The 23,962-nt window shown below is 46.7% G+C and overlaps 1 protein-coding gene across 5 annotated transcripts in view; it reads right to left on the reverse strand.

Annotated features, from left to right (window-relative positions):
* Ten-a (tenascin accessory) overlaps positions 1-23,962 on the reverse strand; it is a 215,539-nt gene that overhangs the window by 33,399 nt on the left and 158,178 nt on the right. For 3 of the 5 annotated variants that reach the window (XM_033383678.1, XM_033383682.1, XM_033383680.1), the window contains 7 exons: positions 15,379-16,683; positions 14,511-14,705; positions 12,158-12,367; positions 9,921-10,106; positions 6,223-6,369; positions 5,948-6,155; positions 3,161-3,187 (listed from right to left, as the gene is read on the reverse strand). In XM_033383678.1, coding sequence (XP_033239569.1) covers positions 3,161-3,187; positions 5,948-6,155; positions 6,223-6,369; positions 9,921-10,106; positions 12,158-12,367; positions 14,511-14,705; positions 15,379-16,683 — 2,278 coding nt within the window. The remainder of the gene's footprint in view (positions 1-3,160; positions 3,188-5,947; positions 6,156-6,222; positions 6,370-9,920; positions 10,107-12,157; positions 12,368-14,510; positions 14,706-15,378; positions 16,684-23,962) is intronic. The other 2 variants (XM_033383679.1, XM_033383683.1) reach the window with 1 other exon arrangement.

The following is a 23,962-nucleotide window of genomic DNA, read 5'->3' on the forward strand; positions in this document are numbered from 1 at the left end:
TCGGAGCCCATTGAGCCTGTTCATTTATTCAATTCAGTGGGTATTAGTTGGACGTTATTGAATTTGTTTTTTCAACATTAACATTTGTATACCCTCTTCTAGTTGGGGGTTCAAACTTTACCGAGAGGACAGTCACTAAGTCACTAGGCTACGGCAGCTTTTTGAATCGGTGCAACACTACGCGTATGTACATACATATATTATGGGCCACAGTTCAGCTAAGGGTTTTCCGTATATCAAGCCACAAAAATCTATTAAGACTAGCACTGGATATGTAGGGTACTATTCCACAAGGCTACGGAATACGGTGTTCGAAGCTTCGGCTTGCCGAAGTTGGCCTTCCTCTACTGTTTTCTCATAATTTAATTTACGCTTTTCGCATTTGCCCAATAGCCGTGAAAAATATCACATTTTTGCATAGACAGTTCAAAGATATTTTGTAGAAAAAAATTAAATAATTAAAATATAGAAACCGAAAAAAGAAACGCAAAACTTGATGAAATAATTTGCATTCTGAATTGTTTTTTAAAGAATTTTTTTCTTCCTTCCTTTTTTCATTTTTTTTCTTCTTGTTTTTTTGATCATATTTTTTTTTTGTATTTTTTTGTGTGCTTTTATTTAGCTATTTTTTTTGTTTTGTTTTTTGTTAGAGCTTTAATGGAGATTTCTTTGTGTTGACGGTGGGATGTATGGATGGATGGATGGATGGATGGGTTTATGCGATTGTGTGGGCGAGTTTTGTTGTATTTGGAAAACATATAAACAAATGGCTTAGACGCAGACAATTAGGACATTTAGGGATACGTTTAGGGGTTTGTTGGGATGTTTTTTATTCGTTTCATATTTTTTCTTCTTTAATTTTTTCATATATTTTTTTTGTTTTTTTTTCTCTTTTTTTTGTTATATTTGTTGGTTTCTGTTTCGGGTGGACAACATATAAGGATATAGATAGATATTTTCTTTCGTTTTACTTGCATTTTTCGCACAAATATAGACTTTGATTGGATATCTTTTGGTTATTGGTTCTGCTGCTTTTCCTCCTGTCAGAGGCTGATCTGCTGGGAGGTTTTTGTTCTTTTTTGGTTTTTGGAGGGGGGAACACCTAACTGGTAGATCGAGCAAATCAGGACTTGCTCTATGATATCTGGTATCTGGTTTCTGTTTGCTGGTTTCTGGTTTCTGTTTTTGTATACATATTTCTTTCAATTTATTTTTCGTTTGGTTAACAAAAAATGAACAGATAACAGATAATCGTTAATCGATAATCGATAAATAAAACCAAGTAAGTGATTTACATTTAATGAGATTTTTACCTTAAAAAGCATTGATCAAAATTCAACTAAAAATGGAACCAAAAAGGACAAGGAAACATAAACATTGAGAGAGAGAACGAGAGAGAGAGAGAGTGTGGAAAAGTGATGGGCTAAACTTTGGATGACAATCGTAAATAAACGTACAATTCAAAAAAGATCTGGTGTAAGTGGAGAGAGACAGTGAGAGAGACAGTGACTGAGGTAGAGATAGAGAGAGGGAAAGAGAGAGAAATAGTGTTGGAGTGGAGTGTCTGAAGAACGTCGAGGAAATCAAATGAAAAGTGGTCCAAAGGTCATTTCGCAATGCTCACATGCCAAATCAATGAGAATAGAGTAGAGTAGAATAGAGGAAAAACGATGGGCAGTAACTGAATAAATAGGTTCTCTGAATGGTTTCTGGGTGGTGGTTGGGGCTTGGGATTTGGGGTCCGGGGTTCGGGGTTCGGGTTGGGGTCTGGATTAGTATGAGTGTTAATACTGGTTGATTGGTTGATTGGCGAACGGAAAACACAAATCGGAAATAAACTAAATACACATATAGACACGGTACACATAACACATACAATTACATATATATATATATATATATATATATATACGGTATATGCATACATATATATATATATATATGGGGGGATATATACGTATATATCGATATTCGGTTATTTTCAATTCTCATTTTTCCCTACAAAAAAAACACAAAAACGATGGAAATTAACAAATAAATATGCAAAAAATATATCCATGATATGCAAGTGTGCGCGTGTGGTTGCATCTGTGTGTGTGTGTGTGTGTGTGTGTGCGTGTTTCAGTGTGTGTGTGTGTGCTTGTATCTGTGAGGTACAAAATTATGAATGCATTTTCCATTATACATGTTTTTTTGTTCTTGTCTTTACTCTACTTTTTGTTGTTGTTGTTGTTGGTGTTGTTGTCGTGTTATATTTACATGAATGATTTGTTGACTTTTCGATCCCTTTTTTATACGCTGCGTTTTTTTTGTTTTTTCGCATGTTAAAATGTAATTTAAAATCAACAAAATGGCATTATACGACAAGCAAGGGGCAGTGCAACGAGCTGGAACGGTGCAGGAGATGGAGACAGAGATGGGAGCGAACTGTTCTGCATATCTGGCGCATTTGAAAAGTAATTACAGCCGAAAGGCAGCCGAACACTTGCAACAGTTGCAACAGCTGTAAAGGACCATCTACCATTGGCCCTGGAAATATTGTATTGTGGAGGATTTCGGTGAAAAGTTGAGCATAACTCAAAGCTCAAAGTAAAGTAAAGTCCTTTCGCAATTGGATTTTGGGGGATCATAGTTCCCAATATTATAGAATCGTTTTGGAATCCTTTTGGTGATTCTTTCTTTGAAAGCTTGAGCTGTGAACTGTGGCTGTAGCTTGGAGAATCCATTTCACTAAGTGTTGGAGGTTCTCCTGTGGAAGGATGGATTCCAAGGCTTGCTTTTAGCTGTAATTGATGGGGAGAGATCGGGAGGGCGAAGGATCGAAGGATCGGTAATGCGATATACATCTTATATTGTGGGATCAAATAAAAACGTCTCGTGTGCGGTTCGGATGCATTTTACGGTATGAGAACTGAAATCGAACAAACAAGCCGTGTTCAAAATGCATTCTGTGGATGGATGGATGGCTGGCTGGATGTTTGGATGTTTGGATGAGGGTAACATAAAATCCAGAATCAACTGAGGTAGATGCGACTATAACAAAGAATTTTGTTTTGGTTTTTCTTTTCTGTTCGGGAAACCCAAATGGTTACGCCTGTTTTCATTCTCAAGTGTTTTTTTTTGTTTTGTTTGTTTTTTATTTGTATTTTTTTCGACTTACCAAGGTGTGAACGAGCTCCAGAAGAGACTACAAATTCACGGGTAGAAAACGTAGGATTTTTTTTTTTGTATTTTGTGATATTTTTTTTTTTGATTTGGATATTGATTTGCATGTGGGAAATGCATTTCGGTTGGTGTTGAAATTTGATTTGGATTTGATTTTTTGTTTGGTTTTTGGTTTGGTTTAGCACACAACATGAAGGTATCGAGCCACAGCAACAGAGTAGGACAGTACACAAGTAATTGACAGGACAATAAAAAAGAAATTAAAAGACAAAAATGCGTTTCGTTAACGAATTGTTCAAACTTTGATATTGCTTAAGAATTTGTAATAATTTTCTGGTATTTTTTGTTTTGTTTTTTTCTTTTTTTTTACTTTTAGCATACCTAAAGTTGAGATTTGTACTTTCATAGCTTAGTGAACAGAAGAGTTAAGAAACGGAACGGAACGGAACCAAACGAAACGAAACGGAAATGGAAACGAACAGTAAACGACACAACAAGAAAGGAACGCAAAAAACACATTTGACAAACACACTTAGTCTGATGGTGAGACGAAGACGAATACGAAGACGGATACGGAGACGAAGACAGAGACGGTGACGGTGACGGAGTTCGGCAGACATCTTTGGGGTTTTGGTTTCATCTTTGGTTGGTTTTTAGTATGGTTAGTTGGTTAATGCACGAAACGAAATGAAATGAAACGAAAATGAAAGTTAAACTGAAACTGAAACTGACACGGAAACCACGCGTTGACCAGAAAGATATGAACATAAAAAAAGTAAGTCGAAAGTAAATCAAAATCGATTCATCGCTCATCTTTCCTCCTCTCTTTGGGAATCCTCTTTGCGGTCTTGGCATCAGCGAAGGTATTCGCGGAGGATGTAATCGTAACAAAAATCGAAATCGAAATCGGAATCGAAATCAAGGCAACAACAAAAGAGTACACGCTAAATATTCAAGTACTATATAGATATAGATATATATATATACACTAGCTGGAGCATATATTTCGGTGGTAATCTGAAGGTTAAGGAAACCAAACGAAAGCAAATCAAATATAAAGTAAACTACCAAAATGGTAGCCGGGTCTTCGACCGCAGCTAGAGTTAGACCTAAGACCTTGATCCGTGATCATACATACATATACTTATCGTAGGGTCTGGGACTTCTCGTTTTTGCTTTTGTTTTTTTTTGTTTTTTTTTTTGCCTTATATTTCCATCTTTTATAGAGTTTCATTTCATTTTGTTCAGGTTTTCTTTTATTATTTTTTTGTTGTTTGTTTTTTTTTTGGGTAAGACGAACACAAGGAGGTAGAACACTAGACAACACACATACTCAATGAAGTGCTATCATTATATATTCGCTTTTGATTTTGGTTTGGCTTTTCTCGTATTGTTCTGAGTTTTCTTTTGAGATAATGAGAGAAATGAGGCGGCTTACAGAAATTGAAATGGAAACGAAGAATCAAATCGAAATGAGACACTCACTTATATTTCAGTTCCGTAACTCAAGAGAAAATCAACTAAATGGTTAAATAATAATCTATTTTTGTGAATTTCTTTTCCTTTTTCGGGATTGTTTTTTGGGCTCGGGCTTGTAGCATCTTTTCATCATTCTGCTCTTCTTCGATCTGATCTTGATTCCCAGGCAGGCAAGAAAAGAAAAAGCTCAAACTAGGAAAATGCTCTACTTTTTTGGGAGAAAACAGAGAAAACCGAGAGAATCGAAACGGAACTCAGGAATGTCACCGAAAGTATTACAGGCACAGAATGGAATTGAATGGAACGGAACTCAGAGGAACAAGAGAAAAGAAAAGGCCAAAAATTCAACAATTTGTCTTGTTTTCATTCTTCATTTGAACATATTTTTAGCGCATAAATGATAGACTCATTGAGGGGAGAGAGGCGTACGGGATTGTGGGAATGTGAATGGGTTAAGATTTTTTATTTCTTTTGCTGTTTTCTTTATTTTTTTATTTTTTTTTTTGCTTGGAATTTGATTGATTAATTGATTGATTGATTGAGACTACTTGAAGTGTATTTAGTTGAAAAATTGGTAAAAATAAATTAACTTTTACTTTTTCTTTTTTTTTTTTGTTTCTGTTTTTGTTTTCTTTTGGTTTCTGTTTTGGAAACTTTTGTGGTGAAAAGCATAAAGTAAAAACATTTAGTATGTGTACATGTGTGTGTATATAGATCGATATGGTGTTCGATACGGATATATATAGGCACACATCTACGTAGATACATGTACGGAAATAATTTGAGCTTTTTCTCTTCATTGCACCCATAAAGCTTAAAGAATACACACAGAACCGAAACGGAAACGGAAATAGTTCAAACGAAATTCCAATGTAAAATTTCTCACTCGCTGCGGGCCGGGCAGATCGTCCTAGATGCGTCCTCATTCGAGGTGGAAGATGAATAATGCCGCGGCCTGCAACCGGTTCACCAACAAAACTCATAGCGAACGCAAAATCGAAACGGTAACGGTAACGGAAACAAAAGATTCGAACTCAGGAAGGAAACTCGAGAGTCGCTCAATGGAAAGCAAGGATCTCCTTGAGCTACTCTGCATTTACATTCGATAGATGCGATTTATATATCTTTCCCTGTGGCCCTGTGGGCCTAGACTGCGCACTAAGAATTAGACCCATATCTACATATTTATATGTATATGGAGATATATGGATAAATGGGGGGTCTCTATATATAGTATAGCCTGGGGGCTGCAGGCTGCAGGCTGCAGGCTGCAGGTAGCTTATCGATAAGGTGGGCCACTTACTTTTCGCTGTACTCATCCATGTGGGCGTACGACTGCACAGAGTTCTCCTCGATCAGGAACTTGACGCGCTGGTAGAAGGAGGCCGTCACCGAGGGCGGCTGCTTGCGGAGCAGCACCTCCACGGGATCGTTCGAGGAGAGGCACATGATGTGCTCGGAGCAGGCCGGGTGCGAACAGCACTCGCTGTCCGAGCAGTCGGTCATCCCATCTGGGAACGGATAGAACGACTGTCGTAGCAGAAGAGAGGGGGTTCATTCAGTTTTCCTCGCACTTACCGCCATCGTTGTCAATGTTGTCCTTGCAGTTAAGTTCCAGGGCTATCGAGCAGTCGCTGCCAGCCCATCCCTCAATGCAGTCGCATCGGTACTCGCCGTTCTCCAGGGTGCACTGTCCATGCCGTGAGCAGCCGTTCTCGCAGCCAGCTAAAGAGTCGATGGAAGGGAGGATTATGAATGATTTTTGATTGATTTAAGTCGCCCATCGGCTGCGTCAATATCCCACTAGGGATAATTATATAGCCCCCATATTATTATAAGCCTCCACTTTGTATTCCAGTGTGGAACTTGTGTTTCGGTTTAATAAAGAGCACACCTCCAGAAGATCGAGTGGGGCTTCAAATTGAATGAGAACACTCCACCAATCCACAATCGCCCAATCCATCCAGCATACCACCTCCACGTTCCACCCCATTGTCAACATCATGAATATAAAAATAATTTTAATGTTTGCCCACTCCCTCTCTCTTTCTCTCTCTCTGCGGAGCAAAGGATAGAAAGAAAAGCAAAGTTAACCTTTGGCGGCATCATCATCAGCGAACACTCAACGAAATGTTCGACAAACATAAAAACCCAACGAAACGTAACCTAACGATAGATGATTTTCCCTTCTCCTCCGCTCCCCAGCTCCTTCCACTCGTTTGCCCTTACCCTTCTTCGTTTGGGCTTTATTTGTTTGTGCCACGATAGCATTTGACGCAAAGTTAATGTCACTTGACATGTGTCATTTGCAAAATGAGGTACGGTACTGGCATTGGCATTGGCATTGGCACCGCTACTGGTGGAGCGGTCCCTATAGAGCCCTGCTAACCCAGCTTCCGTTAAGTTAAAAAGTTTGCGGCGCATAAAATGACTTCCTTGCCTGTTACTGCCTTCCTGTTTACGAGTCCCTTAGCCAGAGTCCTGAGTCCCGAGTCCCGAGTCCTGAGTGCGTGTTTGTGCACACATATTGGCAATAACATCAAGTGTTGTTGCAAATATTGAAACCCGGCCCGGCCCGGCCCGTCCAGCCCCCCTCCTCAGACAGCTTGGGCCCGACCTCCACCTTCAGAGAAATCTGTCAAATGCTGACTGGCTTAGAGACGAACACGAACTTCAGGGAAACCCAATTCCCCAAGGGAAATTTCTTTGCGAAAAATATTTAGAAACTAAGATGGATAGGTGGTAGATATCCAAAGATGAGTGATGGCAAAGAGTGATACCTTATAGAGGAAGGTTCTCTAAGTTAATTTCTTGGTAAAAAAAACCCATAGATTATCCAATGGATAATTAACCGTTACAGCAGGGAACGGGAAGGAGCGCCTATCATCGATCTATGCCTGTCACTCAGCTTTTCCCCGATATATCTATCTTCTACAGAATGTTCTCCTGTTCTCTGAAACAGCCCACACAGTCTTTGTTTATTCTGCGGGCTTGGTTCCATCCCTATGTCTCTGTCTCTGGGTCCTCCCTGAGATTGTTCACAGTTGATTCCGGCTCAGCCCCATGTCTCTGTTTTTCTTTTGATTGTTTGCACCCTTCCTGCCTCCTGCCTATCCTGACGCCTGCCTCTGCTGTCCTATTTTATCACTTTTGGCGGACAAATCCCTCGCTTTTTATGTCTGGCCATTGAAAAATGTTGTAATCTGGCCAACGCGACACAGGCCGACACATGTTTTGCAATCCATAATAAAATCACAGGGAGCGTAAAGCAACATAAACTGCAGAAACAAAAAATAATAAAAAAAAACCACGTAGGGCAGAACATTGTACATATTTTTGGGCGTAGGTGGGGGAAAGGGGTGGCGCACTCGCTGGAATGTCAATGGTTGAAGGTCTGAGCGGCCTTTGCTGCTCCACATATAAATGAGATCCAAACATCTTTAAGGATCCTTTAATTGGAAGGATTGCCAGACTCGACTAAAAAATTATCATTTCTTAATCGCTATGTTTTCCATGTCTTCCCCTTGGCGGATGGCTACAGAAAGAACTCCCTATCACAGGCAGAGGCGCGTAATTTGCCAGAAATCTCTGTTTCGAATTCAATCAGCTCCGGCGCATTGAAGTCGTTGACTGACTGCAGTTCGATACAGTTCAGTTGAAAGGTCTAATCTCGACTCACTCCATGTGTAACAAAGGGCGGCATAAAGGCGTACACACACACACTCCTCTTATATGTACTATCTCAGGGGGGAAAGTCGTTAAGTACTTTCTAAAAATACATTCAGCACCGCAGACATGGATATACGTACGAATACGAGTACGAGAGGTAGAGCCAGTCGTATGCATGTACTCGTATTAGTGTATTTGGGTGGCACTTTGAGCCCGTGCAAGCGTGACTCGCACGTCTCAGCCCCTCAGCCATCGTGCCCCATCGGAAAGCCCAAAACCCCCGCCCTGCCCCGCCCCCTCCCATGTGGCCTGCAACACTTAAATCGATTGAAAGCCCTTGCCGTGAGAGTGGGAGAGAGGGAGGGCGAGGGCTAGTCGAGAGCCAAGATTGGGTCTGACTGGAATGACGTCGGAAGTTTTATTGGTTTTGCACACGTCAACGAAATGTTGATCGCCAGAAAGAGACAGACAGACAGTCACACACAGGGACAGGGACAGAGACAGAGACAGAGAGAGAGAGATGTAATGGCATTACATGCATGCCTGAGCCGGCGGCGGGTGAGGACGAGGCGCCACACGTTCCGGGTTGTTGCGGTTGTGGATGTTTTTGCAACATGACTGTTTGTTTTAAAAGTTTTAATCACTGTCAATCGATAGCTACTTATCATCATGGTGCATTGCTGCCAAGTGCCTCTGCCTCTGCCTCTGCCCTTGTCCCTGTCCATGCTGCTGCTGCTGCTGCTGCTGCTGCTGCTTCTGCTTTGTGCTGCCTGTTTTTTGCCTCCTGTTCCTTGGCCCCAAACAACATGGTTAAGTCATGGCGGCAAAACTGTCAAACGCACTTCCATTGGAAAGGCACGATAGGAGTCGAAGTCAGGGAACAGGAACGGGACCAAGCCAGCGATGGTGTCACGGCAGTGGGCGGCTCGGCGACGGCAAATGGCGTAAACATGTACAAAATACTTTGGGTGCATCGACTCCTCAGAAAGCCCCAATGCCAGAACCAGAACCAGGGACAGAGCCAGCGCCAGCGCCAGAGCCAGCGCCAGCGCCAAGCTACAAAAAGCAAACCCGAAAAAAGAAAGAAGGAATTGATAAAAAGCACGACAGCAGCAACATTGACAGGGGATAAGGGAGAGGAGAGGTACAGCGGCTGGGGCTGGAGCTGGGGTTGGAGCTGGTGCTGGGGGATAAGGCACTAGGACTGGGACAGGGACCGGGACCGCGACTGTGGATAAGGGAGAGGCAAAGGGCTGTGGCAGTGGGAAGTGGCACTTGCAACAGCCACCACAAAGTTGTTACTGCTTCTGGTGCTGTTTTTTTTTTTTGGCTGGCTTTGGACAGCCGCGCTGCGACAGGAGGCGACAATGTTGCTGCAACAGCAGCGGCTGCGGTTTCTGCCACTGGCGGTGGCAGTGGCAGTGGCACTGCCGCTTGGCAGGGATTCTATGTGCTAATCGATTGACCGTCGGCGGATGGCGAAGGAAATCTCCCCACCGGCAGTGTGCCCATGATTTCGATGAGCCCACTAGACTTAACACTAAATATATGTAGAATGCATCCTAGAGATGCATTTTCAAAATAGATACATATTCTGTTGTACTTACGCAGGGTGCAGTGCCTGCCATTCCATCCTTGGGAACAGACGCAGGTCCCGTTCTTGCATTGGCCGTGCTCCGAGCATCGAGCATCGCAGGGCAGCTGATCGCAGAGGTTGCCCGTCCATCCAGTGTTGCAGCGGCACTTACCGGACTCGCACACCCCGTTCCGCCCGCAGTCCAGACTGCAAACAGCTGTGAAGGAGACAGGCGGAGATAAGCTATTAGGGTACGAGGATACACAATACAGAACCTAGTTCTTAGGATAGGGAGAGATGCGAAGTCTGCGGTTTGTTTTCCTTGCGGGGTTCATCCGCACATTTGTCCATATGCGCCTTTAAATTCATTAAAGCTCTCTGCGGCAGCCAGCAGGACCAGCCATGGTCATAATGTGGCAGGAAGAGCAGGAATGAGGACTGAGGACAGGGGACTGGGGACTGGGGACTGGAGTGGCAGGAGGTGCGTACAACGGTTGAACCATAAAAACAACATTATAAATGTAACATGTACGTGGTGGCACACTTTGCTAACAATCTGCGCAACGCCACCCCCGTATTTACCCCCACATAGCCGTACAGCCACCACGGAGATGCGAAGGGCTCATGGTGAATGCATGAATCCAGAGTGGATTGGTTCACTGGTTCGCTCACAACTTGTTCCACTAACTGGGTTAAGGGTTGCTCTTGGGGCCGCTCTTGCGTTGCTGGTTCAGGAGTTGTTTCGTGCGTTAGTTCATGGTCTCAGTCGAGGATTGCTTTAGTTCTTGAACTGATAGATACATATGTAGATGCATTTCAGGTCCAGTGTGTGGATCCGTTTATAGCAGCCAAACTCCTATTCTATTTGAAATCATTCACGATCCAGATCCAAATTGCAATCTTAGTTTCTTTAGCATTCCAAATAGTGCAATCAGAGCAGAGGTCTTATCGTCGATGACCTCTTTTGTGACTTCAATCTGTCTCATTCGTTCACCGATTGGTTCAGGAGTAGGCATCGGCACGGCATCAGCTTTGTCCCTGCTCCCTGGTTCAGTGGCTTGATTTATGGCTTAGTTCATAATCCTGTTCGGAGGTATGTTCGAGAGCGGAGCGGAGTGAAGCGGGTGTGCGGTTCATGACTTTTGTTCTCTTCTTAACAGTCGCAGGCGTAAATTTATTTTATTTTCCTCTCCCTCGCAGCTCCAGAGGGGCGTTGGATGGCAGGAGCAGCAGCTAAGGATGAAAGTGAAGCTGGAGCCGGGAAAAACCTGCGTATTAAATAAATAATGAATTTTTATGAAGCTCTGCTTCATTACGCCTGGAGAGAGTCGTCACTCCACCTACACCTGGATGGCTGGCTGGCTGGATGGCTGGCTGGATAGCTGGCTGGATGGTTGGCTGGATGGCTGGCTGGATGGCTGGTGCTAAAAAGGTAAGCAAATTAGGAGTGCGTGCCAATGAGAGAGGCAGACGTGTCCTTTGGCCATTTGTGGCATCGTAAGCTGCTTGTTTTATTGAGATTACCCCCCGATCTAGGTCCAGGTCCAGCTCCAGCTCCAGCTCCTTTTTCTCGCTTTTCCTCTCTCTGTCTCTCTCCTTGAACTGATTATGGAACGGTGCGTCGTTTGGGCTCTGATTCTGGCTCCTGCCTAATTGGAAGCTTCGGCTTTATGGCTCGCCTGCATCCTAATTTCGGGTTTAGCTGTGTCCATAAAACATCATCATATCAGCAGAGCAGCGCCAGAGCCAGAGCATCGGTTGATCATTCGTGTGTGAAGGGGGGGAGGCATAATCAAGATCTCGAAAGTAATTGCTGGCCTCCAGCTTCTCCTGAACCTCCACCTCCACGACCTGGAGGTGCTTCGATAGGTATCGGAATCTGGATCTTGGCATGGCGAATTATTGTAAAACAGGTATTTGCATCTCAAAGATAACGAAATGCATTTCGGACTTTGCTCGAGGACTTTCCATTTCCATTTCCGTTCCATTCTCCATTTTCCATTTGCCATTTAAACAATGCACATTCAATTCAATTCATTTCCAGCACACGAGCACACAAATAAACAATTATTCCATAACATGTGGCAGTGTGGCTGGGTGGCAGGTTGCCAGTGTTGCAGGGTACGAGCGTAGTAATTTGTAAGCACTTTTTATCGACAATGAACAGCATCAGCAAAACTCCATGCTTGTTGTTATTTCATATGGATGGTGGGGGTGGGGTCAAAGGACAAGGGGAAACAAAGAACAAAGGGCAAAGGGTGCACCTACCTTGCGAACAATCCGGTCCCGTCCAGTGGCGCTCGCACACACACTGGCCCGTCTCCAAGTCGTAGGTTCCGTGCTCCGAGCAGCCGGGCAGGCACTGGTACACCTGCTGATCAATCGTGCCACAGTCCTCGCCCTGCCACCCGGCCTTGCAGTAGCACTGTCCGGCCACACAGGTGCCGTGCCCCGAGCACAGCGGATCAAGGCAGTCGTCTGTGCATCCAGTGGGTCCAGAGTGCGTGTTCGGGAATGGTTCGGGTAGATTGGCAGATTGGCAGATTGGTTGATGGTTGATTGGTTGTTTGAAGCGGGTGGAGAGAAAAAATACAAAACGTTTGTTAGTCGCACACGCAAGTACAGTGGAGTTCGATTAGAGTGAAATTCGTTTGTTATTAGCTTGGCTGCAAGGAGAAACAAAATGGAGAAAAGCGTCGAGGAGACTCCCCTTCCCTCCTTGATCATTTCATTGAAAGGAGCAAGAGGTAATTAGCAGAAATATTTAATTTTAATTTCAATTCCGAGCCTAAAACATGATCACAGCACAGTATCTTGGCCTATTATCCTTATTAAGTGTATCGTATAATTTATGGAGTGTGCACCGTGACTCCTTCGGGAGGAATACGAATGAAGAATGAGTCGTGACAGCCTTGGCCAAACAAAAAGCTTGCCACCATCAAGGTCTCCACTTGGCCTCTGTGCTCCCTACAGCACTCCCTCTCTCTCTTCTTCTCTTTTGGCCTGGTCAACACAGATACACACACACACACACACACACACATATGACATGATTAGTATGTTAGACACGTACAAAAGTGGTCATTAAAATGAAATTCCAGTTTAGTTCAAGTTGGTAATTTTGCGCAGTTGTTGCAATTTTTTGTTGGCTCCTTCGTTGTTGTGTGTTGTGTGTCGTGCCCCAAGCTCCATGCGCCGTGCCCCATGCTCGATGCCCCATGCCCCATGCCCCATGTGGCGCGGTTGCCTAAAAGTTCGCCCCTTCGGCGGCCCCTCCCCCGTGCATGAGTGTATGAGAAATATGCTCTCGACATATAAATTCGATTTTATACGTTTTATGTTTGCTCAACGTTTTTTCCCTTTCCTTTTCCTCTCCTCTCCTTTCCTTTCTCCACCTCTGTCTCTGGTTCCTTCTTTCTTTTACTTTTTCGGCTTCTGTTTCTGTTTCTGTTCCCGTTTCTGTTTCGGATTCTGTTTGTTGTTTGCCCCTGTTTGTTTTCGTATGCCACGGGGTCCGTTATTCACCCGTGAGACGGGTGGCTGGGTGGCACAGCGGGTGAGAGGTCACAGTAAACATATACAAAATGGTGGCAAGGCAATGGCGGCATTTCGGAGCCATGTATTGTTGCATGTTGCATATTTTATTCGCATTTTGTTGTTGTTTGTTTTACAACCCACGAGGCCGAGCGGCAGAGTGCCAGAGTGCCGGTGTGCATTGTTTTTATGGCCACGTAAGTAACGGACGAAGGAGGAGCGTAGCTTTATGGACATGTACTTTATAAGGATTATAGTCCACCCACTACTCGTGGCCCGGCACTGGCTGTCCCCCTGAACTGCCAATCTTTCTGTCCGCCTGTCAGTCCGCCTGGTAAACTATTTCAAGCTTGAGGCATACGTTCGATTCCTTCCTCCACAGCAATAGACTTTTGCTTTGAAGGATACTTCCCGGCCGAGTCACAGTCACTGGCTTTCTCGTCGTCTTTTCTTTCCACATTTGTGCGTCTTCTGCAAATGATTTTCCAATGTGTTTTCTGTTTCTCTTGCGAATTATTCAACAGATTGTTTTTCGTTCTCGTGGAACTCTTTAAATTTCAACCGACCGACGCCTGGCCTGTCCTGGCCTGTCCTCTCCTGGCTAATTCAAAGACATCTGGCTCGTGTGGGGAGAGAGCGGAGTCTCCGGTCTCCACCTCCCTCCTCCCTCCCCCCTTTCCAATGAAAGCCTGAAAAATGGTTGGCATTTCTTTGCCCCTCTCCCTCTCTCGCTTTGTCAATTTAAGGCAAGCACAAAGCTTGGCGGGAGGAAAGAGGAGAGAGGCGCAGGGAAGTCGGCATAATAACTGAAATATTTTGGCATCCACTTTGGTCGTCCCGTCGTCTCCCCATTCCTGCCCGGTGGTGGCGCCCCTTATCGGGCAGTGTCAACATGGCCCACGACGTAGGACGCAGGACACAAAAATGGAGACTGGAGGCCGGAGACCAGCGACCGAAGGCCGGAGAGAGATAGAACTCAAACAAGGCAAATAAATAATTTTAGCATTTTTATGCCAAGTCAGCAGAACAGAACAGAACGGAATGGGGGTGAGGAGAGAAGAGAAGAGGCCTGGGCCTTGACACTTACGTTGATCGCAATACGGTCCCTTCCAGCCGCGCTCGCAGTGGCACTCGCCCTCGATGCAACGTCCGTGGCTGGAGCAGTTGGGGACTTCGCACTCGCCCACCGGAATGTCACACTCGGCCCCCTTCCAGCCGTCCTCGCAGTGGCAGACGCCGCCGCCGTAGTGGCCATGCGCCGAGCACAGCACCGGACAAACGCCTGCAAAAGAACGGAAAGAGAAGGCATCAGTTTCTGAGGAAGGGATAGAGAAAGATGGCCGACAAGTGGGAGAGCAAGGAAATCAAATACAACAAAAAATACGCAAGCTCTGGACCTTAACAGTGGGTCGAGGATGGTGAGCATGGGACATGGGACTCTAAGGGTTGCAGGATATGGAAACCGTTCTAAAGGGAATACTTTAACTTGTTCTTGAAGGTAAAAAAGATCATGGGTTCCAAGGAAGTTTCTATACATTCTACAGAAGAGATCATTTCTGGCGCGACATTCTTTATAGAAAAGAAAGGAAAAGGACTGACAAGCCTAAGTAAATACTCAAAGTAAATAGTGTTCCAAGTACTCCTTTAAGAACGCTTCTTCTTGGGGCTCTTCCCCAAGGAAATCAACACTTTTTCAGAGTTTATTTAAAGCAATCGAGCCCAGAGGCTGAGCACCTGAACCACTGTGCCCCTAAGGAATGCCCCAACTAAGTAGCCCCCCGAAAACTTTCAGAGTGGATTTGGCTTCCTTTGTTTCGCAGATTGCCGGGTCAGGACGGGACGGAACGGAACGCGGCAGGTGGTGTTGACAGGTCAACTTATAGCAGGACGAAAGCCCAAAGAAAAAGAAAAAGAAAACGCAAACAAAAATCCGGGGAGAAGATACGGAAACTCACTCTTGGAACAGTCAACGCCTTGGTAGCCATCGATACAGTCGCACTTCCCAAGGTAGCAGCTTCCGCGACCGGAACAGTCGTTGGGGCAGGTGGTGCTGACGCCCTCGGCCTCCTCGGCCAGCAGCGACACGGAGTGGGCCACCAGCTCGTCGTTGTAGACGGAGATGAACCAGAGCCCGGTGTCCAGATACTGCAGCAGCGACACGTTCACCGTCATCGCGTCCATGTCGAGGGCCGGCAGGCCGCCGCCATCCACCGCAGAGCGCTTCTTGACCTCATGCGAGTGCTGCGCATACTGTGGATTTTGCTGCTGGAAGTGGATCTGTCGCTGGAGATGCTTGGCCGTGTCCAGGGGCGTTTCGACATCGAAGAATTCGCCAGAGTCGGAGTCGGGGTCGGGGTCGTCGTTGCTGTCATCCATCAGATCGGGGTCCTGCTCCTCGTAGCTGAACTGGGGGCTTGGTCGTGGCGTGAACCGCTCTTGGAGGTGCTGCTGCTGCTCGTCGAGGTACACGGCGTCCCAGTCCTTGCCGGCGATCGAGGAGGCATTGCCCGGGGGGCTGCGACGGTGCCGCAGGTGGCTGTCCAGACGTCCGCCCTTGATGAACTCCACAAAGTCGTGCTGGGTGACCGACGGGGCCACGTTCCGGCGCGAGTAGACGGCAAAGTGGGCGCCCCACGGCAGCGTGAAGTTGAACCGAATGAAGGCCGGATGTTTGTTCCGGAACTCCAAGGTCCAGAACTGGTAGGCCGGTATATTGGCGTGGTACACCTCGTTGAACTCCTTCAGCTCCACGACCTGCGGCCACTGGCCCCCTCCCAGCTGCGGCTGCAGCGCCTGGTGGTGGTGCATCCCGCCGCCGCCCGCTTGGGCCAGCAGCATGTTGTGCTGTTGGCCGTTCAGGGAGCCCGGGCCCATGCCCATGCCGTTGCCGATGCCGCCTCCGTAGGTCAGTTGGTGGTCCTGCAGCTGGGTGTTGGTCGCGTCCATCGGCGTCAGCGGCTGGTTGATCGAGTGCGGCTGCTGTTGCTGCAGCAGCAACTGCTGCTGAATGCCCGTTGCCCCGCCTCCGACGCCGCCACCGCCGGCCCCACCCGCCGCTCCATTGAGTCCGTGTCCGTTGCTGCCGTGGTCCGAGGTGCTGGTCTGTATCGATTCCTCCGTGGGATAGGCGGTCGCCCCGCCTCCGCTCTTGTCGTTCGGCTTGCCCCCCGGCCCACCGCGCAGATCGTGCGGCTGCGACTTGACGTCCTGGACTAGGATGCAGTTGGTGCTGTCCATGTTCGGCTTCATCGAGCTGACAGCTGTGAAAACGAGACGAAAAAGAGTGGAAAGTGGGTTAGTATCTTCTATATTTACTTGAGCATTAAAAGAGTATCTGTATCTGGGGGATACCCTATGGCTATGGCCATGGATACACTCAAGAAACCATTAAGATCAATCGATCAATTTACAAATATTTTTTTGTATATTTCAGAGCTTTGAAAATCTTAACATATTGCCTCTACTTCCTGTAAATATATTTTCTTCTTCCGACAAGGGATTGCTTAATTTTCCTAGCTATTTTTTTATTTTTCTTAGACTTTAGAACTTTGGAAACTATTTCCATACGAAATAGCCATTTCTAAGAGGAGCTGTTTCTTCAATTTCTTTGAATATTCCTTGAATTATTTTCCAAGACCCCTTTCTTTGTATTTTTTGTCAAGTGTAGCCATAACTTGTTCGTCGGCTTCTAGCTGGCCTTCTGTAGCAGCAGCAGCGGCAGCAGCAGGAGCTTTTCCTTTTGGCTGGCTTTCGATTCGGCTTGGCCAAATGTGCGGCCATAAATCGAGAGAGATGCGAGAGCGCTTCCCACCCATAAATCTGTTCGGGCTGCTCGGGCTGCTGCCACCAGGATGGAGCCGTATAGCAGCCATGGGGCAGGCATGGAGCTGCAATGGGGCAATAATGTCTTCTGTGGTGCTGTAGTTGGTGGCCAAGCGACGGCGATGGCGATGGCGATGGCGTCAGCTGCTCTGCAGCACTGCAGTGCTGCCTGCTGCCCCTGTCCGGCCCTGCTTTTTCACACATAAATTTCGGCATCATATTTTAACGCCATATTAATATGCACACGAGTATAAATCAAAAATCCCCCTACCATCCGCCGTCTCCCCTATCCTCTCCACACACACACACACACACACAGCTAAGGGATGGACATGGATACATACACATGGACACAAAGTGGCCGTTGTTAACACGTTTGCATTTGGCCGACGCCATCAGCTGCTGGCAGCGGGACTAGGACCGGGCTATCGTTTATCGATAACCATGGCCAGCAATTTATGGCACGGCCTGGCATGGCCCATGGCCATTCGCCAGGAATGCGGTGCCAGCAGGTCCTGGACGCCAGGAGGCGAGGAAGGAGGATATGATTGAACGACTCGTTTGCGCATAAGATTTGCTCCAAGATGAACGATAAGGATGGGCTTGGGAACCACTGAATCCCGGGAAGAAGAATTCAAAATGTATCTGTGGCATGGCCAAAGGTGCTTCAATCAAGTCTCCGTGCAGTTGCAGCTACATATGTTCAATCGATCAATCATTAGTTGTGTCCCCAAATCTGGGACTCGATCCCTGGCAAAACCCAAAAGCCTCTCAGCAATTAGCAGGACTCTGAACTGTGGACTGTGGACTGTGGACCGTGGTCCTTCGCTTTGCATATATCGATTGGAATTATGTTAATGGAGCAGAATATTCGAATGAGTGTGTGTGTGTGTGCGCTTGGTACACAAATATCTGAATAATAGGACCAAAGGCTGGTGCTGGTCTGTCATTCTTCGAGGGAATTACGTAGTAGCCATCGCCATCGCCATCTGCCAGGAATCCTCTCATTCCCAGTCCCATTCTGATTCCCATTCCGAAGCACTTGACAGGAAACAAAACATTTCTTTGACATGTAAACTAATGCTCTCTCAGGACTCCACTCCTCGCGATATGTATTTGTCCAAGGAAAAACGAGAAACGAAAATGACACGAATGGAAACGCGGATGGGCCGAGGAGAGGGGATAAACAAAGTTCCAGATAGTGCGGGCCGAGTATCATTAATAAATTAGGACTTCTGGCGGGACAGGCAGGGCAGGGCCGGGCAGGGCAGGGCCGGGCAGGGCAGAGCAGTTCCTTGTTCTCTGTTCTATTAAGTTAACAAGCTTTTCTTTCAAGTGTCCCCCAACCCCCCTGTCGGCCGGCGAACAACCGCTAGACAAACAATGACGGACTCCCGAGTGGAGCCCCCAGCGCGTCTGGGGCTGGGCAGTGCTTGCCTTTTCAGCCGTCAATCTTGTTCGTTTTTTGTCGTCCACCAATTAAATTTGATTACAATTCGTTCTAATAAAGTCCTCCTGCCAAGAGTTTCGTGGTTAATGGTTGTTTCTCGGCGGCAAGGCCGGCCCGGTCAGGCCGGGGAAGGTCGATAGATGGATTCCCAGATACAAAAGTGTCTTCCAGATACATGCTATACAAGGTATGTGTGCACATCATTAGACCTGGACTCACACACGAGTCGAGTCCCTCCCCCGTGCGGCCCCGTAGGTGGAACACGGGGCATGGAGCATGAAACACTCGTGTTGGCATTTATTTTTAGCTCAATTCAAGTCCTGCTCCAGTTGCTGCCTCAAAGGGTGTGTGCAGCGGATGTGTTCGATTAATTATTTCCGCTTTTAGTTCCTTCCCCGCCTTCCTTCCTGCGCACTGTGTGTGCTGGCCCAGAAGTAGGCAATAACTTTTGAAGCTCTCCTTCAGGGGCGAACTCTCGTTTGAAATCCCAGCACAAACATATGAATAAAAGAGCTCTGCTTTAATGAGTCACATCATAGGTCGGGGCCACAGAAGGGTCCTTCCTAATTGCTCCTGCTGGGTACAAAAACCACGTCCCACAGCCAAATGCAGAGCCAGGCCAGAGCCAGAGCCAGAGCCAAAACCAGAGCTAGTTCCAGCTCCAGTGTCAGGGTCAGGCGAAAAGTTACAGCAGCAGCAGCAGCAGCAAAATTTATGAAACATTTCCTTAATTGCACTTCCTTGAGGAAAATAATTTATTTAAACGACATGCGCACACCTTAAGTCCAACGGCAGGATGGAGGATTGTAAGGCCACGCCCTCTGGGCATTTCCCACTGCTGTTGCTGCTGTGACTGCCAGTGACAAATGTCCTTCGCAGAGTCCCCGTCCGTGTGTGTGTAATTTAAATTGAAATGTCTCTCAATATGTTTGTCCTCCTTTGAATGGATCTGCCGAATGTTTGCGAAACATTATTTGTGGCCATTCCCATTTCTTCGTTGACCAAAAAAATCCAACAAAACACCAACAACAACAACAACAACAGCAGCAGCAAAAAAACCTTCCTTCTAATGGCATTCTTGGGGCTCTAGTTGGTGCTGTGGCTCCTCTGTCGTCTGCTAATTGACTTTCTTTGTTGCGGTTTGTGCGTGACGTTCGCATTTCCGGATGATTGGCCTGCCTCCGGCCGTGGCCCCCCAACCGCCTGCCTGACCATCGTTTATCGTCCCTCCCGAATGACTGACTGACTGCCTGACTGCCTGACTGACTGAATAACTGAGGGACTGACTGATGTTTGACCTACAGGAAAAACCGAATTCGAGCCGGACATTTTCCGAGTGCTTTGCATAATTCGTTAGGCGCAAAGGAAACCGCAGAAAAATGAACAATTCCATTCACTAATTGGCAGTTTTGCCGCACACTGAGTGGCCCAGTGGGGTCCAGTGAGGGCGTATTCTGTCTGTGGTTATTACAGCAAGTGATGCATCAGAATCGAGGGAATTCGAGCCGAGCGTTTGATTGCGAAAATCGTTGCAGTTTGAAGAGGAGACGCCACATCCTGGAATACAGATTGCATATCGGATTCTTCGACCCATACGAGCAGTCTCGGTGCACTTGTTGAAATGATGGCCATTTTATGGCAGACTACGTCTTCAGATACAGTTAATACTTATTAACAGTATCAGTTTCACTCAATTATCAATTGCCGAAACAGCACTTTACGTCTGAGATAGAAAGAGAGGTTTCTAGTAATTATTTGAGCACTCAAGTGGCAGAAATAAGCCACTTACGGGTGAATGGAGGCTTTTGCCTCTCAATGAATTAAACAGTTCGATTTGTGCCAAAACATTCCATTTAGCCCCTTGCCCACATGCGATGCGATTGTGATTAGTGGCCCACATTCAGGATAATTTATCTCGACAAGCATCCACTGATGAACGATTGACAGGCAACGCAATGTGCATCGTATCTAATTTCAGTAGGATTCGAGTGTCCTCTGGATCTTCTCTGCTGTGGTGGGGGTGGTGGTGGTGGTGGTGTAGGGAGATGACATCACCACAGCAGAACAGCAGAACAGCAGGCCAAGAGCTACAGCTAGGAGTGCAGGACGACCTGTCTCCAAGTACGAGAATGCAGGGCAACAAATTAAATTTCCAGCAAACCGCAACGTAAAGTGAAATGAAAATAAAATCGCATAAACTACAAGGCCAGCTGCTGTAAATGACAACGCCGATAAGACGGGGATGGGGCAAGGACTGCCACTCATCGGAGCGAGAAGAAGGATACGACGGACAGGACCAGACCACACCAGAACCAAACAGGACAGGCCCCATGGGGTCATTGCAGCAGTAATAGCTGCAAAGCAGCAGGGCAGCAGAGCAGCAGACTGGCAGGGCAGCAGCAGGGCATGCAACCACACAGATGGTGGCGCCCCATCCCAGGCTGGCGTGCAGCCGAGGGGGCCATGAAGTTTCAACACAGATGGATGCACGAACGCACTTGGCCATTTGGCCTCCGCATGTAATTCACAAAGAGAGAGAGAGAGCAGGAGAGGGCGAGACAGAGGGAGATAGAGAGAGAGAGAGAGAGAGAGAGAGGGAAACATCCATCTGGCTGTGAAACAGTGCATATCGAATGAGTTTCCGATAGTTATCCGCTTAAAAATCGATTAACCTATTTCCGATAACTACTGCAATGCGCATCCTGAAGGGACTGCCCAGGGACTGAGAAGCGGAGCGGTGGGAGGTGGAAGGCGGGAGGCGGAGCGACCAGCTGCCAGTCAAGCATATTAACTGTTGTCTGCTGTGTCTATCCCTCGCTTTCTTTTTCTCTTTATCTCTCTCTCTCTCTCTCTGTCTGTCTGTAGGTTTGTTGTGATAGAAAGTGGCACATTTGTAAATCGCTGGGCAAACATTTATGCAACTTTATGGGTCGATGCAGTTGTTGCAGCTGTCTCTCTGCTGTCTCCACGCTGTTTGGCCTTTTCCCGTCTCCCTGGCTCCCGCCCTCTCTTTTTCATCCGCTCTATCCATCTCTTTCGGCCTCCATTTGCTGCTGGCCTTTGCTGACACTGCGGTCGATTATCGGGACAGATATGACAGCCGTATGAAATGCGTACAGTGAGTATTCGCGAAGCGAATGAGTGCATATTCGATGCCGAACTTTATCATTGCCTACTTATTGGGGCCTGCCATCCGCTGGCCTTCTGCAGCCATCATCTTTTCATCTTTTTTTTTGGGGCGTTTGTCTTTTGTTTGTCTCTCTGGGCGTGGCCGCAAACGAGTGTGGGACAGACATGCAAATCAAGGGAAAGAGTACAGTGCCCCTCACGAGTGCGGCGCAAGGCGGCAGCAAACGAATGGCGTCTGTCTGACTCTTAATTAACTGACAACGGGCTTGACACACACAAGCGCACACACTCGCACTCACACCGAGAGATATAATCTCATATAGTACCTCCATATATACATACATACTTAAATATCCACTGGCACTTAAAAGCAAGAGGATTAAGGAGTAGGGACGAAGGCGTAGGGGCGTGGAGCAGCTGCTGGGCCACATCCACATCCACATCGCCCGCAAGTGTTTTGCTAATTTTATGAAACCCTCTTGCGCTTAATTAATAGAAAATTATTGTGCAAACAGCTAAGCGGGGGGCTTGGAGCCGCTCCGAAAAGTATTAGCCACTATTTAAGGGCTGCGACGGGCTGGCTGGCTGGCTGCCTGCCTGGACGGGTAGACGGGTAGACGCGGGGGGGGCTGGGTGGAAAAGCGTGAAAACAACATCCATTTCTGGTCCACCTGCCCCTCTAACTGGATAACTGGCTGATGTTGCCATGTCTTAACCCCAGCATGCCCCGCAGTTTTAAAACTATTCAACCATAAAACGACCCACGCAGAGGGAGGAGAAAGGAGTTAAGGGTATGCTGGGAAAGGAAAGGAGAGAGAGCGTAAAAAGACAGAGGCGAAGCGTAAATTCATTTACCGCAATGGGGGAAACAGAAGCCAACACACACACACAAACACACACACATTGATACAGCCACAGACAAAAAGCTTTTTACACAAATGAGTTTATGGCGGTGGCTTAGGGGAGAGGTTGGACTGGGGGGACTGGGGGACTGGCGGTAGGGGGATGGAGATGGAGTGCCACAAAAATTAATACATTATTTTTAAAGGATATATTTCAAGCATGTGCTACTGCTCCTTCTCCTCCTGCCGCTGCCGCTGCTGCTGCCAACAATTAAATCAGTGAAATCCACACACAGCTTTGCCCCCCACAACGTCACCACCGAAGAACCACCCCCACTCCCTCCGCAGGCGAGGCTATCCACAAAATGTTCACAACTTTTCAACTTAAATTCATTTTGTGCCAAAAACTGGGATGTCCTAGGAGAAACACACACACACACACACACAGCTTCCTCCCAATGTGTGTGTGTGGGCTAAGATGAGCTTGTGGGGAGTGAAGGAAGGGGAGCGGAGAGAGTTACTTCCAAGTGGCATCACATATTTTTCCCGTGGTTTGTTGTAAATTTGTTTTCGTTCACTTGCAACGCTGTGACACCGCAGCCCCATCAACATCAGCGGCAGCAGCGGCAGCAGCGGGGAGGCTCACTCCAACGCCCCAACCTTTTTTGGTTACCCCCACCCCTACCCGCCCCCCGACAAGCCGCAGCTTTTAGCTAACTGTAAATCAGTGCCTCCGACTCTCGAGCAGCTGCTGCTTGTGCTTTTCGTCCTTCTTCGCCTTCTGTTGCTGCGTAGATAATAAATTAAACGCACAGGAAAAGTGAAAGAGAAGAGAAACAGAGTGAGAAAGAGCAAAGACAAAAAGGGCGGAAGGGGCTTTTTTGGGGGGAGGGAGAGATTGGCTTGAATTTGAAATGGAATGCAAGGGAAATTGATGAAGCTCTGCAGCTCAGCGTAGAAGCGAGGAGGAAACTATGTACTCCCTCCCGCAGGAACATAATCGTCATAAACTAAGGATTTGCCTGGGATTATGCAGTAGGCATTAGACCAATAAATTAGCAATCAAATTCGGTCCTAATTCCCATTCATGCATCCGATGGAAGTGCGATTAAATGTAATTACATTCAGTTATGTTTCATACACTTTAAGCCTCAAAGAAGGCCTCATTCTCGCATCGGATCTTTAACTGAGGGAATCCGAACTCCAGCCAGAAAGTCGAAAAGTCGAGGGACAGTCTCTATTTCGTTGGGAGGCTCTGGCATATATATTTGAATGCCTTCGCGTAAGATTTATCAA

The sequence above is a fragment of the Drosophila pseudoobscura genome, chromosome X (genome assembly GCF_009870125.1).
Source record: "Drosophila pseudoobscura strain MV-25-SWS-2005 chromosome X, UCI_Dpse_MV25, whole genome shotgun sequence".
NCBI lineage: Eukaryota > Metazoa > Arthropoda > Insecta > Diptera > Drosophilidae > Drosophila > Drosophila pseudoobscura.